This window comes from Leucopleurus acutus (assembly GCF_964270905.1).
Source record: "Leucopleurus acutus genome assembly, chromosome: 6".
Taxonomy (NCBI): domain Eukaryota; kingdom Metazoa; phylum Chordata; class Mammalia; order Artiodactyla; family Delphinidae; genus Leucopleurus; species Leucopleurus acutus.
Window position 1 is genome coordinate 46,865,259 of NC_139149.1, and position 20,506 is coordinate 46,885,764.

Sequence of the window (20,506 nt, forward strand, 5' to 3'; positions counted from 1 at the left end):
ACAATGTGATCCAGCAATTCCACTTCTGGGTATATACCCGAAGGAATTGAAAGCATAATCTCAAAGAGCTATCTGCACACCCATATTCCCAGCATCATTACTGACAACTGCCAAGAGGGAGAAGCAACCCAAGTGTCCAACAATGGATGAATGGATAAACAAGATAGGGTACACTCATACAACAGAATATTATCCAGCCTTAATAGAAGGGAAATCCTGCCATTTGTAGCAACCTTAATGAACCTTTAAAATATTATGCTGAATGTAATAAGCCAGCCACAAAAAAACAAATACTGTATGATTCCACTTATATGAGGTATGTAAACTACAGACACAGAAAGTAGACTGTGGTTACCAGGGGCTGGGGAGAGGAGGAACAGGAGAATTGTTCAATGCATAGAGAATTTCATTTTTGCAAAATAAAAAAGTTCTAGAGATCTGTCACAGAACAATGTGCATACTGTTAAAACTTACCTTCTTAACCATTTTTAAGTGTACAGTAGTGTTATTTATTTTTTAACACACACACAGAAAAACATCTGGCACACTATTCCATAAAAACTGAGAAAGTAATTCTAACGTCTATATAGAAATATGCTAAAGACCAAGAATAACTAAAACAGTTTTGAAAAAGAACTAATATGTAAAGGAGGCAAAAATATACAGTGGAGAAAAGACAGCCTCTTCAATAAGTGGTGCTGGGAAAAATGGACAGCTACATGTAAAAGAATGAAATTAGAACACTCCCTAACACCATACACAGAAATAAACTCAAGATGGATTAAAGACCTAAATGTAAGGCCAGACACTATCAAACACTTAGAAGAAACCACAGGCAGAACACCCTATGACATAAATCACAACAAGATCCTTTCTGACCCACCTCCTAGAGAAATGGATATAAAAATAAAAATAAACAAATGGAACCTAATGAAACTCAAAAGCTTTTGCACAGCAAAGGAAACCATAAACAAGACCAAAAGACAACCCTCAGAATGGGAGAAAATATTTACAAATGAAGCAACTGACAAAGGATTAATCTCCAAAATATACAAGCGGCTCATGCAGCTTAATATCAAAAAAACAAACCACCCAATCCAAAAATGGGCAGAAGACCTAAATAGACATTTATCCAAAGAAGATATACAGATGGCCAACAAACACATGAAAGGATGCTCAACATTACTAATCGTTAAGAGAAATGCAAATCAAGACCACAATGAGGTATCACCTCACACTGGTCAGAATGGCCATCATCAAAAAGTCCACAAACAATAAATGCTGGAGAGGGTGTGGAGAAAAGGGAACCCTCTTGCACTGCTGGTAGGACTGTAAATTGATACAGCCACTATGGAGAACAGTATGGAGGTTCCTGAAAAAACTAAAAATAGAACTACCATACTACCCAGCAATCCCACTACTGGGCATATACCCAAGAAAACTGTAATTCAAAAAGAGTCACGTACCACGATGTTCACTGCAGCTCTATTTACAACAGCCAGGACATGGAAGCAACCTAAGTGTCCACTGACAGATGAACTTGGATAAAGAAGGTGTGGCATATATATACAATGGGATATTACTGAGTCATAAAAAGAAATGAAATTGAGTTATTTGTAGTGAGGTGGATGGACCTAGAGACTATCACACAGAGTGAAGTAAGTCAGAAAGAGAAAAACAAACACCATATGCTAACACATATATATGGAATCTAAAAAACAAAAAAACAAAACAAAAAAATAGTTCTGAAGAACCTACGGGCAGGACAGGAATAAAGATGCAGATGTAGAGAATGGACTTGAGGACATGGTGGGCGGAGGTTAAGCTAGGACGAAGTGAGAGAGAGTGGCATGGACATATATACACTACCAAATGTAAAACAGATAGCTAGTGGGAAGCAGCTGCATAGCACAGGGATATCAGCTCGGTGCTTTGTGTCCAACTGGAGGGGTGCGATAGGGAGGGTGGGAGGGAAATGCAAGAGGGAGGAGATATGGGAATATATGTATACATATAGCTGATTCACTTTGTTATACAGCAGACACTAACACACCATTGTAAAGCAATTATACTCCAATAAAGATGCTAAAAAAAGAACTAATATGACTTATACTACCTGATTTCAACACTTATTTCAAGGGCCTCCCTGGTGGCACAGTGGTTAAGAATATGGGTTCAAGCCCTGGTCCAGGAAGATCCCACATGCCACAGAGAATTAAGCCCATGCGCCACAACTACTAACCCTGAGCTCTAGAGCCCACGAGCCACAACTAATGAGCCTGTGTGTCACAACTACTGAAGCCCGTGCACCTAGAGCCCATGCTCCGCAACAAGCCACCACAATGAGAAGTCCGCGCACTGCAACAAAGAGTAGCCTGTGCTCGCCACAGCTAAAGAAAGCCTGCACACAGCAACAAAGAACCAACGCAGCCAAAAATTAATTAATAAAAAAAAAAAGAAGACCTACTTCAAGATAAAGCTACAGTAATCAAGGCACTGATGTAACCGGCACAAGGACAGACATAAAGATCAACAGGTCACAGAAAATCTATAAACAGACCAGTAATACAGTCAAGTGATTTTCAACAAAGTTGCTAAAATAATTCAATGGGAAAAGATTTCTCAATGCTGTTGGAACAGTTGAATTCCCATTTAGGAAAAGAAGAAAAGCTTACTCTTATCTTGCAAAGTACACAAACATTAACTTGAAATAAATCATAGACCTAAACATAAAATATACAACTATAAAACATCTAGAAGAAAACAGGATAAAATCTCAACAACACTAATAATCAGAAAAATGCAAATTACAGGTACAATGAGATACCACTTCACACCCACCAGAATGGCAAAAATTAAAAGACTAACAATACCAAATGTTGGCAAGTATGTGGAGAAATTGGAATTTTCAGTTGGGAACTTAAATGGTGCAACTGCTTTGAGAAACAGTTTGGCAGTCTCTCTCGAAAGTTAAACATTCACTTACTATACACAGAAATTTCACTCCTAACTAACCAAGAGAAAGGAACCATGTCCAGACAAAGACATGTACATGTACATGAATGTTACAGTAGCTTCATTCATAATAGCCATAAACTGGAGAAGCCCAGAAGTTCATTAACAGTTAATGGATAAATATACTATGGTATATCCATGTAATGGAACACTACTCAACAATTCAAAGCAATGAATTACTGATATGTGCAATAATATAAATGAATCCTAAGCATTCTGCTGAGTGAAAAAAGCCAGATACAAAAAGTATATACTGAAGGATTCCATTTATATCAAATTCTAGAAAGGCAAATATGATCTAGAGTGCCAAAAAGTAGATTAGTGGTTACATAAGGCCAGGGGTGGAAAAATATTGACTGTAAAGGGGATAAAATAACTTTCTGGGATGATAATAACATTTATACCTTGATCATGATGGTGGATGCACAGGTATACACGTTTCAAAAACTCATCACACTGTATACTTAAAATGAAGAGATATTATTATTTAAATTATACCTCAATAAATTTTATCCAAAAAAATAGATTATGGAGCTGTACTGTCCAATACAGCAGGCACAAGTGGCTATTTGAATTTAAATCAATCACAATTAAGTAAAATATTCATATCCCCAGTAACAGTAGCCACATTTCAAGTGCTCAATAACCACATATGCCTAATGTTACTACAATGGTCAGTACAAAGAACACTTCCATCATCACAAAAAGTTCTACTGGACAGCAATGACACAGAGGATCTGAATTAGACAGTTATCAATTTGATATCTATATCTATCTATATATTGATATACTGTAATATATCAATAATGTTGCAAAAAATAATTTTGGAACCAAAGAGAAGAAATTCTTTTCCTTCAAATATCCATCGAAACTTTATAAAAAATTAACCATATAAATTTTATAACAAACATACAAGGAAAATCTTTAACTCCCCAAAGAAATACAGTTTCACATTTGATTCCATGCAACAAAACTAGACACACCCCTTTCCCAAAACACAGCCTCAAAACTAATCAAACAATTTGCAAAGTTTAAAACAGTTTTTCTACCAACCTTTGGGTAAAAGTAGAAATGTAAGCTGAAAGTATATATTACTTAGAAATTGAAGATACGGAGAATATGGCAAAATCTAGGTAGTGAATATTTATTATTTGGTCAGTACCCCTTTTCTGGAAACTGTCCCTTCCACCACTATCCTCCTTAGGATGTTGCTCCATTTATATATAATTCTACTCTCCACGGTCAGACAAATCTCAGCGCTGCACCTCACGCCTGCAGAGACTAGCACTGGGGTAGGCTCCTGGATCAGGTGGGGAGCCTCTGGGATTTTTGGAGTTGGCACTAGAGAGAAATGTCAGAATGGTCCCTTTCTGGTGGGTGAAACTGTAAAATGTAAAATTTGGGACCTACAGGTGTTCATGTTTTTCTAACACATGGAAAAGGCACACTGAGTATCACAGAAGGTGGCTATTCAGAAGCCTTGGAGCAGATAAGAAACAGTACCCCAACAACACTCACATCTCTGGTGCCAGTTTTTCCTGAGACTCACTTACAGTAACTATTTTTTTTTTTTTTTTGGCGGTACGCGGGCCTCTCACTGTTGTGGCCTCTCCCGTTGCGGAGCACAGGCTCCGGATGCGCAGGCTCAGCAGCCATGGCTCACAGGCCCAGCCACTCCGTGGTATGTGGGATCTTCCCGGACTGGGGCACGAACCCGTGTCCCCTGCATCGTCAGGCGGACTCTCAACCACTGCGCCACCAGGGAAGCCCTACAGTAACTATTAATAATTACCATTTCTGCTTAACCTAATTCAAGTTGAGTTACTTTCAGTTGCAAATAAGGGTCCTGATATAACATACCAAAGCCAAAAATATACAGCCATTACCATGCTCAGAGAAAATTTCATAGCCTGAAATTAAACGAGTTTACTGCCATTTATTGAGTGGTGCTTTTTTAAGTACCTAACATGCATTAACTCATTTGATTCTTATAAGAATCCCATGAGGTTAAGTCTAGTATCCCATTTTGTACATAAGGAAAATGAGACACAGCAAGATTATATAACCTCCCACAAGGTAACTCAGCTAATAAGTAATGAAACAGATTTAGACCCAGGCAGTCTGGTTCTTCAGTGCATATGCTCAACAACTAGATCATAGTGGCTCCCATAAGTATGTTTCTTACTAAATAGTAACTAAAAATAATGAAATTAAATTTGAATTAAATGCTGATGAATAAGAGTCACATAAGGAATTATAAGTGGTTAAAAACATATAAAAGTGCTCAAACTCAATATTATACAAAAAAATGCAAAGTGAGATTACTTCTCACTTATTAGAATGAGAAAGATTAAGATTGCTAACACCCAGTAGAGGCAAGGATATGGGAAATAGGGACCCCATATAATGTTGAGAGGACAATTTGTCAGTATCCTTCACTAACTGCAGCTTTACGTAATTTATTCTACAGAAACATTCACATTAAGACTGCAAGACAGGGCGGAGTCAAGATGGCAGACTAGGAGGACACGGAATTTGCATCTCTGCACATCTAGAGCACCTACCAGGGACCAGTGGGGGACCATGGGCACCTAAGGGGATGAGAGGAACCCCCAGTGACCGGGTAGGACGTGAGGTGTGGGGGGCAGTGATGGGGGAGGAGAAGTGGAGGTGGGATGGGACCGGCACCCCTGAGGGGCGGCTGGGGGAGGGGAAGGGATCCCACGCCCAGAAGGGGGAAGGGGGGGACAATTAGGAGGACAATTAGGAGGACAATTGATTAGAGGATCAAAAGGGAGCATGTCCAGGGTTTCCCCTGCCCAACTGGGCCCCCTGGGAGCCTGCAGAGATCCCGGTCCTGATCCTCTGTCCACCTAGGCCCCCTCTAGCCACACAGGTCCTGAGAGAGTGGGAGGGAGGGAAGGGGGAGCAAAAGTAAAAGCCAGACCTCTGGGACCAGCACCCCTGAGGGGCGGCTGGGGGAGGGGAAGAGTTCCTACACCCAGCGGGACCCACCCATGGTTGGGGTCCAGCAGTGATGGGGGAGACTGTTGGGGGCGGAAGAATGGAAAGGAATGCGGCCAGCGCTTTGCCTGCCCATTTGGGCACCGGGGAGCCTGCTGCCCTTGTGGGCATCATCCTCTGCCCTCAGACCCTCCCTTCTGCTGCGCAGAGCCCACGCCCCAGCCCTGCACCCTCACCTAGGGCCCTACATCTACACTCAGAGACACCGCCTGAGACCCCCTCCAATGAGCTGGGCCTAAACCCCACCCACACACCCTCACATAGGGCCCTACCTCCAAACTCTGGAACTCCACACTCCGGAGGCCCTCTGGATGTGCTGCCTCTCCCCTTCTGCGCAGGTCCTAAGCCTAGGCCTCATCCCCAAGGCCTCTGACAGCTGTGTGGGTCTTGAGCCTAAGCCCCGCCCCATGCTTAAACATAACCCCCCCCCACAGGTCTCACCACAGCCTAAGCCCCGCCCCTACCTAAGTTCCACCCCTGCATAAGCTCCGCCCCCAATAGCCAAGGCTTTTTTTTTTTCTTCTTTTAGGTTGGCATTCACTTTTACCTTGTTGTTGACTCCTTTATATTTTTTCTAATCTTTTATTTTTCCAATTTTATTTTATTCTTTATACTTTGTTATTGTTCGTTCCTTTTGGCTTGTTCCCCCTACCCTTTTTTTTTCTCTTTTTTCTGTTGTGGTTTTCTTTTACCTTGTTGCAGTTGTTTCAATTATATTTTTATTTTCCTAATGCATTTTTTATCTTTCTAAATTTATTTTATTATTTATTCTTTGTTATTGTACTACTCCTTTTTTTCTTATTTTTTGCTGAACCGCACAGCTTGCGGGATCTTGGTTCCCAGCCGGAGGTTGGGCCTGAGCTCCTGTGGTGGGAGCACTGAGTCCAAATCACTGGACTAACAGAGAACTTCAGGGAATATTAATCAGAGTGAGGCCTCCCAGAGGTGCTCATCTCACCACCAAGATCAGCTCTACCCAACCACCTGCAAACTCCAGTGCTGGACGCCTCAGGCCAAACAACCAGTAAAACAGGAACACAATCCCACTCATCAAAAAAAAACAACAAAACAATGTTACAGACAAAGGAGCAAAGTAAAAACCTACAACACCAAATGAACGAAGATGAAATAGCCAACTTACTTGAAAAAGAATTAAGAGTAAGGACAGTAAAGATGATCCAAAATCTCGGAAACAGAATGGAGAAAATACAAGAAACGTTTAACAAGGACCTAGAAGAACTAAAGAGCAAACAGTGAGGAACAACACAATAACTGAAATTAAAAATACTCTAGAAGGAATCAATAGCAGAATAACTGAGGCAGAAGAAAGGATAAGTGAGCTGGAAGATAAAATGGTAGAAATAACTGCCATGGAGCAGAATAAAAACAAAAGAATGAGAAGAAGTAAGGACAGTCTCAGAGACCTCTGGGACAACATTAAACACACCAACATTTGAATAATAGGGGTCCCAGAAGTAAAAGAGAAACAGAAAGGGTCTGAGAAAATATTTGAAGACATCATAGTTGAAAACTTCCCTAACACCAGAAGGGAAATAACCACTTAAGTCCAGAAAGTGCAGAGAGTCCCATACAGGATAAAGCCAAGGAGAAAAACTCCAAGACATGTTAATCAAACTAGCAAAAATTAAATTAAAAAAATATTAAAAGTAGCAAGGGAAAAGCAAAAAATAACACACAAGGGAATCCCATAAGGACATCAGCTGATTTCTCAGCAGAAACTTTAAAGGCCAGAAGGGAGTGGCAGGATATATTTTAAATGATGAAAGGGAAAAACCTACAACCAAGATTACGCTACCCAGCAAGGATATCATTCAGATTCGACGGAAAAATCAAAAGCTTTACAGACAAGCAAAAGCTATGAGAATTCAGGACCACCAAACCTGCCTTACAACAAATGCTAAAGGAACTTCTCTAAGTGGGAAACACAAGAGAAGAAAAAGACCCACAAAAACAAACCCAAGTCAATTAAGAAAATGGTAATAGGAACATACATATCGATAATCACCTTGAATGTAAATGGATTAAATGCTCCAACCAAAAGACAGACTGGCTGAATGGATACAAAAACAAGACCCATATATACACTGTCTACAAGAAACACACTTCAGAGATATGGGAACATATGTATATGTATAACTGATTCACTTTGTTATAAAGCAGAAACTAACACACCATTGTAAAGCAATTATACTCCACTAAAGATGTTAAAAAAAAAAAGAAACGCACTTCAGACCTAGGAACACATACAGACTGAAAGTGAGGGGGTGGAAAAAGATATCCCATGCACATGGAAATCGAAAGAAAGCTGGAGTAGCAATACTCATATCAGACAAAATAGACTTTAAAATAAAGACTGTTACAAGAAGGAAGAACACTATATAATGATCAAGGGATCAATCCAAGAAAACGTAACAATTATAAATATTTATGCACCCAACGTAGGAGCACCTCAATACATAAGGCAAATACCAACAGCCTTAAAAGGAGAAATTCGCAGTAACACAATAATAGTGGGGGACTTTAACACCCTACTTACACCAACAGACAGATCAACCAGGCAGAAAATAAATAAGGAAACACAAGCTTTAAATGACACAATAGACCAGGTAGACGTAATTAGTATTTTCAGGACATACCACCCAAAAGCGTTAGAGTACACTTTCTTCTCAAGTGCACATGAAAAGTTCCCCAGAATAGATCACATCTTGGGTCACAAATCATATCAAGTATCTTTTCCAACCACAACACTATGAGATTAGAAATCAATTACACACACAAAAAAAAAAAACTGTAAAAAAACATAAATACAAGGAGGCTAAATAGTGTGCTGCTAAATAACCATAGATTACTGAAGAAATAAAAAAATACCTACAAACAAATGACAAAAAAAACACGATGATACAAAACCTATGGGATGCAGCAAAAGCACTTCTAAGATGGAAGTTTATAGCAATACAATCCTACCTCAAAAAACAAGAAAAATCTCAAACAATCTAACCGTACATCTAAAGGAACTAGAGAAAGAAGAACAAACAAAACCCAAAGTTAGTAGAAGAAATAAAGATCAAAGCAGAAATAAATGAAACAGAAACAAACAAAACAATAACAAAGATCAATAAAACTGTAAGTTGTTTGAGAAGATAAACAAAATTGATAAACCTTTAGCCAGACTCAGCAAGAAAAAGAGAGAGGACGCAAATCAATAAAATTAGAACTGAAAAAGGAGAGATTACAACTGACACCACAGAAATACAAAAGATCATAAGAGACTACTATAAACAGCTATATGCCAATAAAATGGACAACCTGGAAGAAATGGACTAATTCTTGGAAAAGTACAACCTTCCAATATTGAACCAGGAAGAATGAGAAAATATAAACAGACCAATCACAGGTAATGAAATTGAAACCATAATGAAAAATCTTCCAACAAACAAAAGTCCAGGACCAGATGGCTTCACAGGGGAATTCTATGAAATATTTAGAGAAGAGGTAACACCCGCCCTTCTCAAACTCTTCCAAAAAACTGCAGAGGATGGAACACTCCCAAACTCATTCTACGAGGCCACCATCAGCCTGATATCAAAACCAGACAAAGATACTACAAAAAAAGAAAATTACAGACCAACATCACTGATGAATATAGATGTAAAAATCCTCAACAAAACACTAGCAAACAGAATCTAACAGCACATTAAAAAGACTGTACAGCATGATCAAGTGCGATTTATCCCAGGGATGCAAGGATTCTTCAATATATGCAAAACAATCAATGTGATACACCATATTAACAAATGAAATAAAAACCATATGATCATCTCAATAGATGCAGAAACAGCTTTTGAAAAAATTCAACATCCATTTATGATAAAAACTCTCCAGAAAGTGGGCATAGAGGGAACCTACCTCAACATAATAAAGACCATATATGACAAACCAGCAGCCACATCATTCTCGATGGTGAAAAACTGAAAGCATTTCCTCTAAGATCAGGAACAAGACAAGGAGGTCCACTCTTGTCACTATTATTCAACACAGTATTGTAAGTCCTAGCCACAGCATTCAAAGAAAAAGAAATAAAAGGAATACAAATTGGAAAAGAAGAAGTAAAACTGTCACTGTTTTCAATGACATGATACTATACAAAGAAAATCTGAAAGATGCCACCAGAAAACTACTAGAACTAATGCATTTGGTAAGGTTGCAGGATACAAAATAATGCACAGTATCTCTTGAATTCCTATACACTAACAGCGAAAGATCAGAAAGAGAAATTAAGGAAACAATCCCATTTACCATCACAACAAAAAGAATAAAATACTTAGGAATAAACCTACCTAAGGAGACAAAAGACCTGTACTCAGAAAACTATAAAACACCGATGAAAGAAATCAAAGATAACATAAACAGATGGAGGGATATACCATGCTGCTGGATTGGAAGAATCAATATTGTGAAAATGACTATACTACCCAAAGCAGGGTAGTTCAATGCAATCTCTATCAAATTACCTACGGCATTTTTCACAGAACTAGAACAAGAAATTTTACAATTTATATGGAAACATAAAAGACCCGAATAGCCATAGCAATCTCGAGAAAGAAAAACGGAGCTGGAGGAATCAGGCTCCCTGACTTCAGACTATACTACAAAGCTACAGTAATTAAGACAGTATGGTACTGACACAAAAGCAGAAATATAGATCAATGGAATAGGATAGAAAGCCCAGAGATAAACCCACGCACATATGGTCACCTTATCTTAGACAAAGGAGGCAAGGATATACAATGGAGAAAAGACAGTCTCTTCAATAAGTGGTGCTGGGTAAAATGGACAGCTACATGTAAAAGAATGAAATTGGAACACACCCTAACACCATACACGAAAATAAACTCAAAATGGATTAAAAACCTAAATGTAAGGCCAGACACTATAAAACCCTTAGAAGAAAACATAGGTAGAACACTCTTGACATAAATCCCAGCAAGATCCTTTTTGACCCATCTCCTAAAGGGAAATAAAAATAAACAAATGGGACCTAATGAAACTTAAAAGCGTTTGCACAGCAAAGGAAACCATAAACAAGACAAAAAGAACCCTCAGAATAGGAGAAAATATTTGCAAATGAAGCAACTGACAAAGGATTAATCTCCAAAATATACAAGCAGCTCATGCAGCTCAATATCACAAAAACAAACAACCCAGTCCAAAAATGGGCGGAAGACTTAAATAGACATTTTTCCAAAGAAGACATACAGATGGCCAACAAATGCATGAAAAGATGCTCAACATCACTAATCATTAGAGAAATGCAAATCAAGACCACAACGAGGTATCACCTCACACCAGTCAGAATGGCCATCATCAAAAAATCTAGAAACAATAAATGCTGGAGAGGGTGTGGAGAAAAGGGAACCCTCCTGCATTGTTGGTGGGAATGTAAATTGATACAGCCACTATGGAGAACAGTATGGAGGTTCCTTAAAAAACTAAAAATAGAACTACCGTATGAGCCAGCAATCCCACTACTGGGGATATACCCTTGAAAACCGTAATTCAAAAAGAGACATGTACTACAATGTTCATTGCAGCACTATTTACAATACCCAGGACATGGAAGTAACCTAAATGTCCATCAACAGATGATTGGATAAAGAAGATGTGGCACATATATACAATGGAATATTACTCACCCATAAAAGGAACAAAACTGAGTTATTTGTAGTGAGGTGGATGGACCTAGAATCTGTCATACAGAGTGAAGACAGTCAGAAAGAGAAAAACAAATACTGTATGCTAACGCATATATATGGAATTTTAAAAAGCAGTACTGACAAACCTAGTGGCAGGGCAGGAATAAAGATGCAGACATAGAGAACAGACTTGAGGGAAGACTTGAGGGCACGGGGTGGGGAAGGGAAAGCTGGGATGAAGTGAGAGTAGCACTGACATATATACACTACCAAATGTAAAACGGATGGCTAGTGGGAAGCTGCTGCTTAGCACAGGGAGATCAGCTCGGTGCTTTGTGACGACCTAGAGGGATGGGATAGGGAAGGTGGGAGGGAGGCTCAAGTGGGAGGGTATATGGGGATATATGTATACATATAGCTGATTCACTTTGTTGTGCGGCACACAAACACCATGGAGCATTTATACACCAATAAAGATGTGAAAAATAAATAAAAAAGAAAAAAAAAGAATTACCATATAACCTAGCAATTCAACTTCTGGGCATTTACCCAAAGGAATTGAAAGCAGCAACTCAAAGAGATATTTGTATATCCCTGTTCAAAGCAGCATTATTCATAATAGCCAAAAGCTGGAAGGAAAGCAAACATCCACTGATGGATGAATGGATAAACAAGATGTGTACACATACAATGGTGTATTATTCAGCTTTAAAAAGGAACGAAATTCTGACACAGGCTACAATGTGGATGAACCTCGAGGACATTATGCTAAATGAAATAAGCCAGACACAAGAAGACAAACACTGTATGGTTCCACTTATATGAGATATGTAGAATAGTCAAATTCATAGAAACAAGAAGGTATATAGTTTCAGTTTTGCAAGAAGAAAATATTCTGGAGATTGGTTACACAATAGTGTAATACACTTAAAAATGGTTAAGACAGTAAATTTTATGTGTATTTTACTACAATTAAGAAAAGATGTATTTAAATAATTAATGCCTGCATCTAATTACAAATTTCCCCAAATCTGGTATACCTGTCTCTCTGATGAGCTGGGTAAGTTTAGGATGTAAGTCCCAGTTTATAATCACCCCCATCAACCATCAACTCACTCTCAGACTACACTCCACTACACCTCCACTGTAGTGGAATTTTGCCTTCACTATAACTGATCCAGAAATGAGGCAGTCTAAAGATTTCTGAGAAATAAAAACAAATAGAAAGGGGCCCACATGTGCACACTTTCTTAAAGACTTTTAAGATTTTTACTTACTGTTTAACAATAATTTAGTGTAACTGTAAAAGTACACTACTGGCATAAGAAACAAAATCAGAGTAAATAAATGTAAATTCAGCAAAAAAAAATTAATTTTTTAAAAAAGGAATACAGTTTCAAACAAGTATTAAACTTGCAAAAATAAATGAGTTCTAAAATTCAATGATCACAAAACTGGAAAAACAGGTACACTTACATACATTTCTGGTAGCATTCTAAACTATTTTTTCCTAGAAAACAATCTAATAAAAGTCTAACAAGAACTATCAAAACTCTTCTTTTTAACATTCATAAAATATCCTGGGGGCTTCCCTGGTGGCACAGTGGTTGAGAGTCTGCCTGCCGATGCAGGGGACACGGGTTCGTGCCCCGGTCCAGGAAGATCCCACATGCCGCGGAGTGGCTGGGCCTGAGCCATGGCTGCTAAGCCTGCACGTCCGGAGCCTGTGCTCCACAACGGGAGAGTCCACAGCAGTGAGAGGCCCGTGTACCGCCAAAAAAAAAAAAAAAAAAAAATTATATATATATATATATATTTTCTGATCAGTTAATTCTGCTTTGGGGAACACATGTCATGAAAATACCCCTAAGTAATGGTAACAACACAATGAAAGGAGTACCAAGATATCAGCACAATGCTATTAACAATATAAAGCTTTTCAAACATATACATACACCAAATAGTAGAAGAGTCAAATTGTAGCATAGAGGTCCAGTGGAATAAAGTTATTAACACTGAAAATTATGTCGACTAAGTCAATATTCAGAAATGTATATAATAGTCTTAAAAATAAAAAGCACGATATGGATTCACTGATTACAACTATGTAAAGTATGTATGTCTGTGTTCATTTACAAAGATTAGAAATTAATGTGAAATGATGTAACTTTATATCCTTTAAATTCTTATTTCTGTAAGGTTGTTTAAATTCATGATAGACAAAATAAATATAATAGATCTCAACAGTCTATCTTAAAAAACAGTATTTTAACTATACATTCTAGTAACTAAATACATATTTCACAAGTTTAAGTAAGGCTTGTCAAGATTCTTTTGTCTCTAATCTTATCCAAACCTGCTCCATCCAATTTTATTCATTAAGAAACATACAATGTTCAGTAGTTCACCTCAGATCTAAGGAATTTTTAAAAAGAAAAAAAAAAAAGAACTTGTGAGAAATAAATTTTGAAAAAGTTTCACATTTAAACACAAACTTCTGTGAACTGTCTACATTATTTATTCATTTAGTACATAATATGCCCTGAAACTTAGAATAGCATCACATACCTGATGCGATGACAGGATCTTTCATAAGCTCCCTAGTTATTGGACATATAAATTCATCAGGAATTTCAGAGGAAAGCGTTTTCATCTTTGCCCTGAGCTCTTCAATTTTCCGCAGAACTTTACTACGCAGCCCTAGAGATTCTGAAAAGAAATTATTCTGTTAGGGCTGGAGAACTATTACTTCTAACCTTTATGCAAGTCTTCAGCAAAGAGAAATTTCATCTACTACAACCAAAAATCTTCAGACATCCAGTTTTACCACATGGAACCTTTTCTTTATAAATTCTTTAATCAATATTTGTAGTATAGAATACTGTGTGATTAAAATAACTCAGCAAGTTTATTCTAAATAACTTTTGATTCTCAAAGTTCCTCAAGAATTTCAGATTGCCCAAATACTAATATACCACACAAAATCAGAAAAGGCTCATTATTATAGGTTAATTTATTTAGACAACAAAAAATTTCCTAAAAATCATTTCTAAAGATGTTCAATTTGATAATATAAAAATTCCATCTATTTTTAAACATTATGAAATTGGGTATATTATTTGCTGATTCTCATATGAAACACAATCTCAAATAAAGTTCATATGTTTGTCCAAGACTCTACATGTATGTTTAATTCATTTGTATTACTTTTATCTTAAGTTTTTTTAATTATCTTAGTTTTTAATTTCGGGAAGATTAATACAATGAAGTTTAGGAAGTTTAGTGTGATTATCTGTTTATATTTTTAGATAATCTAGCTGACAGTTCTATTTTAGGTGGAGGTGTTTGGAGGGTGTAGGGTGGGTAGGAAAAAAGAACAACATTTCAGAACACCTCAGAGTTCCCATAAAAAGCCAAATCAGCTTTCTTTCTGATTGGAAGGTAATTCTCCATGTGTTTATACACACCTTATGACACCTTTTGTCTAGCAATCTTTTCAAGGATGTCTGCAAACTTACTTGGAAGCTAGAGATAGTGTTTCCCTCCCAGTCTAAGGGCAGATTTGTTTCCTGACAAGAACAAAGATAATGTCTTCCTCTTGGACTAGTTTGCTAGCAGTCCCTTTATAAGATTGGGGGGGGGGGTTCATAAACTCAGGGCTCCTCAGCTATGACACCAACACAAATTGCCCCCACAAGACTAGGTGGAAAGGGCAACCAATTTAAATATGAAGCTCATGCTGCCTGCTGTGCCATGAGTAATAAACTGTTCAAATCTATTTGGACTCATTGACCATATCTATGCAAGTATGGTAAGTCAACCTAGCAGCTGCCTACATCTTAGGAACTGCTTTACTGCTTTCCTATGACTTACCTCCTATGTAATTCATTGAAACAAAATTGAGGATTTTTAATACAATTTTTTAAAAGCACCATGTTATAAACACTTTTATAATTAGACTAATTAGACACATTAATAATTACGTAACTACTAACATAATTAAGTCATATCATTTAAGGGGAAAATTATACAACATGTAATAAGGATATAGAGGTATTTAATATTCTGAAAACAATATATATATTACCCTGTCGAATATACATGTGTGCCAATATTTAGAATGTTTATTAATAAAGAATATAGAAACCCTATTTCAAAATGTACTGGATAAGGTTAAATTGTGTGTTACCCTTGTCTAATTTTAATGTCATTTAAGAATGCCCTCAGGCAAGCAGTTACCAAATCATATCCACAGAACTTGGCCAGAAGAAGACATCTCCTTTTGTGATTGGGGTTTGGCAGTGAGTGTTATTAAACTTAATTGCTCAGAAAGAAAAGACCCTTACCAGCTGAGGGCTAGTAAACCCTGAGTATGGGCAATGGGCAATATTTAGCTATATTTACTATAACTCTGAAAAGGCATCTGGCTATTAATAAGATGACAAATTAAACAGGCTATCACCTCCTGTACCCTCTTCCCCATCCCTGGAAATGCTACATAATTGAGAATTGATGGAGTCTGGACACAAATAACCATCAAAAATACAAAACAAAATTCAGAAAACCCTCAAGGAAACAGAACTAACTAGGTTCCAGAGTAGGGGATGGGAAACAGCTTAAAGCAGAGATTTGTGTACACAAATGGAAGAAATACCTTTCTACTTGTAGCCTTCACTCTCCCCAACTTTGTCCTGTAAATATCATTGCTAAGGCAGCAACACCAGCATGAGCTGGAGGCAGGATAACAAGAGAGCGCTATGGCCTGGACTAACAATTACAGCCCATTGGGCTGGTCACTGAATCACCTCTGCAATGCCCTGAGACAGAACAACAGAATCAAACGCTGGTTTCTTGGAGAAAAAAACTTAAAAACTTTTTATTTTTTAAAAATAAAATTTATTAACAAACTTCTGACTTGAAAGATCAAGAGAAAACAAGACATAAAACTGTATTAGGAAAGAAAAGGGACACAAAACTATAAGTACAGTAGGGATTTTTTAAAGGATTTAGAGAAGATGGTGGTAGAAGCAGTATAATTTTTAAACTTCTCTGAATCCCCACATAAAAACAGAGCAACGAGATAGCAAAATCAAACCCCACCGACACCTCCAGAAAACAAGGTAGCCGGGTATCCTCATGAATCCCGCTAGGTAAGTGGAAGAGAATAAACCACCAACATCCATAAGACCTGTGATTGATATCAATGCGGAAGCAACAGGACATCTGATAGGCCTGAGGAATGGAGACCCCGAAATGCCCTACTCTCAGGAAAGTGGGGTAGGCCAATTTAAGCGCAGCAGCTGAACTGGAAGGGTTATGCCCACTCTAACAGCAGGTCAGTACACAGGCCTATACATGTGAAAGGACTATTTCACTTCAATTGTGTGTAAAGAAAAAATGGTAAATGTTCTTATTGCTTAACAGTATATGCAGTTAGGCAACAAGTGAAAGTCTACATAAGGAAGTATTACTAGAATTTGAAACATGAAACTTCCAAAATCTGAGGATGTTAAGACAGCTGGTGCATAAAGTTTTAAAAAGCATTTGATATAATAATTTGATATTATAATTTTTAAAGCAGAAAATGATAAAAATGTCTCAAGTGCTTTCATGGTTTCTTGGAAAGACAAGAGCAAAAAGAAGAGGGAACGCTTTGAAGAAACCTCATTCCCAATTAAGAATCTATGACTGATAAATCTATGACTGATAATTAGTTGAATATAAGGGTAAGGACTGACACAATATACAACAGTTCCTTGTCATTTGTCATTCCATGGTTCTACCATTATATCGTCTACAGCAATTCCAAACTCCAAGATAGGTAGCAGTTTGCAATATTCCTGAGTCCTGGATATAATCTGAAGCCAAACTGCAGATGAAAATCACGTGGCTAGTTAGTGGACTTACTGCTTGCCTAGGATCACATCTCAAAGAGACTTCCTTGCTCTTTATCTTCATACTTTATGCCTTTTGGTTGCAATATTAAAGGCTATCGTAGAGTTCACAAATTCATGGATACACATATGTCTTAAGACATACCTCTCTTAATATCAAGGATCTCTTGTACCTGTAATCTCTTTCTGGATATTCCTTATGCAAATATAGCACTAGATATAAGGAGTTATTTCCTACCTAAAACTGTATGTCTATTGTACCCTTAGTTTTCATTAACACTATCCTAGAAAAGGACTATTACTCTAGGTTAAAACACCAGGTTCCAACAGATACTCAAATCTACAGAAGGTTCCTTTATTGTATATTTACAAAGGCTCATTGAAAAAAGATTTGATAGACTGCTTGACTCCTTAAAAATAAGTTTTAAGTGTCAAACGTTATAGATATACTACTTCGTTCCCTAATACTCTAATACACTTCACTGAAAATTAATTAACTTCCTTCATATGATGAATGTTAAATTCATATTTATTCACATTGACATAGGAACCATTTTAACAGCTGTACCACAAAAGCAAATGCAAGTAAAATAGTTATGCATCACAAGAGTAAAATTCATTATCACATACTCATCAGTTTGCCTCTTAACACATTTTTTTCTAGACCCAATTTCACTTCTCTATTACTCCAATTTACTGTTTTGAGGAAGAGCCTACTTTTCTTAAAACTCAAGACTAACAGAAATCCACTGTAGCTTAAAGTAGCAGTTGTAGAAGATTAATGTTAGCCTGCTGACCCTTTATAATTGTGCAAAAAATTTAAAATATTGATACTATAGAATGATGTAGAAAAAAATTATTTAAAAATTTATTTAAAAATTTACTTACTAATTTATTCTGTATTTAATTTGTTGTATTTGCTAACTTTCCAAATCTTAAGCACAAACACAAAGCAAATTCCTTACTTACTAGAGAGTATGCAATGTTCTTGTCTCCGTTTATAATGATCTTCCTAATTCAGCTTTTAGACCACAGCAGACTTATTTAAATTATATTTCAATTTTGGCTTGAGCCTGGTAGTTCCAAAACTTATTTCACTGAACGTCAAAATGATCATAACTACTAAACCCGAGACTCACCTTCAAAAACTATTTCAGGCCACTAATTGAATCCTGTAAGAATTTCTTATACTTTATTTATCGGGCTATTGGGACAGAATTCTATTCCTATTGTTTTTACTATGCTCTCTTATGTTTTGAAACATCCTTTGTTGAAATCTGAAATTATTATTTTATATTGTCATGTGTGATAAGGTATTGTTAAAACTTATTGTGAGAGAGTAATGAGAAATCAGCTAATGAACATGCTAAATTCACCAGAACTTAAAAAACAAAAACAAAAACAAAAAAACCCCTGTACTCTATTACCTACTTTCAGGAAGAAAGAGTAAACTATAAAGGAAATAAGTTACTAGAGATACAAAAATAGCTTTCACAGTATGGCCTGAGTACAAAACCATCTGATTCTAATTATTTTCACAAAATCATCATTCTATTAACTTCTTAAAAGGCCATAAGCTTCCAAGACACTTAAATAGGTTCACATACTATATTTACTATGTAATGAAAGTATACTACTATACTTTAGATGATTTTCTATAACAAACACTTTTTTTGCTCTTTGACTCCTCAGTAACAGTAAATTCACTATGGACATCCTATTTCCTAAGCTTTCTGGTTAATTAAGATTTTACTAGAGCACACTGATAAGTGTCTGAGTATTATGTTCATTAGAGCACAACTAAGACTTCAAACTGCTTTTGATAAGGATGTATTGATAATAACCAGAACACATAAAACAACTCTTACAATTCAACAATAAAAAGACAAACCAATTTTAACCAAAGAAGATACACAAACAGCCAATAAACACTCGAAAATATGCTCCATATCATTAGGTAAATGCAAATCAAAAACCACAATGAAATACCACTTCACATCTATTGAATGGCTATAATCAATAAGATAGGTAATAACCAGTGCTGACAAAGAGGTGAAGAAATCGGAAAGCTCACACACTGCTGGTGGGAATGTAAAATAGTACAGCTGCTTTGGAAAACAGTCTGCCAGTTCCTCAAAATGGTATATGTAGAGTTATTCTACTTTTAATCATATGTCCAAGGGAAATGAAAATATACTCACACAAAAACTCATACATATATCTTCACAGCAGCATTACTGACAACAGACAAAAAGTAGAAACAACTCAAATGACCATCAGCTGATGAGTGGATAAACAAAATGTGGTATAGCCATACAATGGAATATTTTTCAGCCATAAAAAGGAAGGAAGTACTTACACATACAGAAACATGGATGAACCTTGAAAGGTTAAATTAAAAAAGCCAGATACAAAAGGCCACATATTGTATGGTTCCACTTAAAAGAAATGTCCAAAATAGGCAGATCCTATTTCTACAGAAGATAGATCAGTGGTTGCCAAGAGGCTAGAAAGAGGAAAGAATGGGATTCTTTTGGGGGGATAAAAATGTTCTGCAATTAGGGCTTCCCTAGTGGCACAGTGGTTGAGAGTCCGCCTGCCGATGCAGGGGACACGGGTTCGTGCCCTGGTCCGGGAAGATCCCACATGCCGCGGAGCGGCTAGGCCCATGAGCCATGGCCGCTGAGCCTGCGCTCCACAACGGGAGAGGCCACAACAGTGAGAGGCCTGCGTACCGCAAAAAAAAAAAATGTTCTGCAATTAGATAGTGGTGACGGTTGTACAACTCTGTGAGTACACTAAAAACCAGTGGATTGTACACTTAAGAAAAAATGACTTGTGCATTGAAAATTACAAAGC

General features: G+C 37.1%; 1 protein-coding gene across 1 annotated transcript in view; it reads right to left on the reverse strand.

Annotated features, from left to right (window-relative positions):
* Positions 1 to 20,506, reverse strand: part of WDSUB1 (WD repeat, sterile alpha motif and U-box domain containing 1) — a 76,698-nt gene that overhangs the window by 23,157 nt on the left and 33,035 nt on the right. The window contains exon 10 of the mRNA XM_082841727.1: positions 14,322 to 14,462. Coding sequence (XP_082697853.1) covers positions 14,322 to 14,462 — 141 coding nt within the window. The remainder of the gene's footprint in view (positions 1 to 14,321; positions 14,463 to 20,506) is intronic.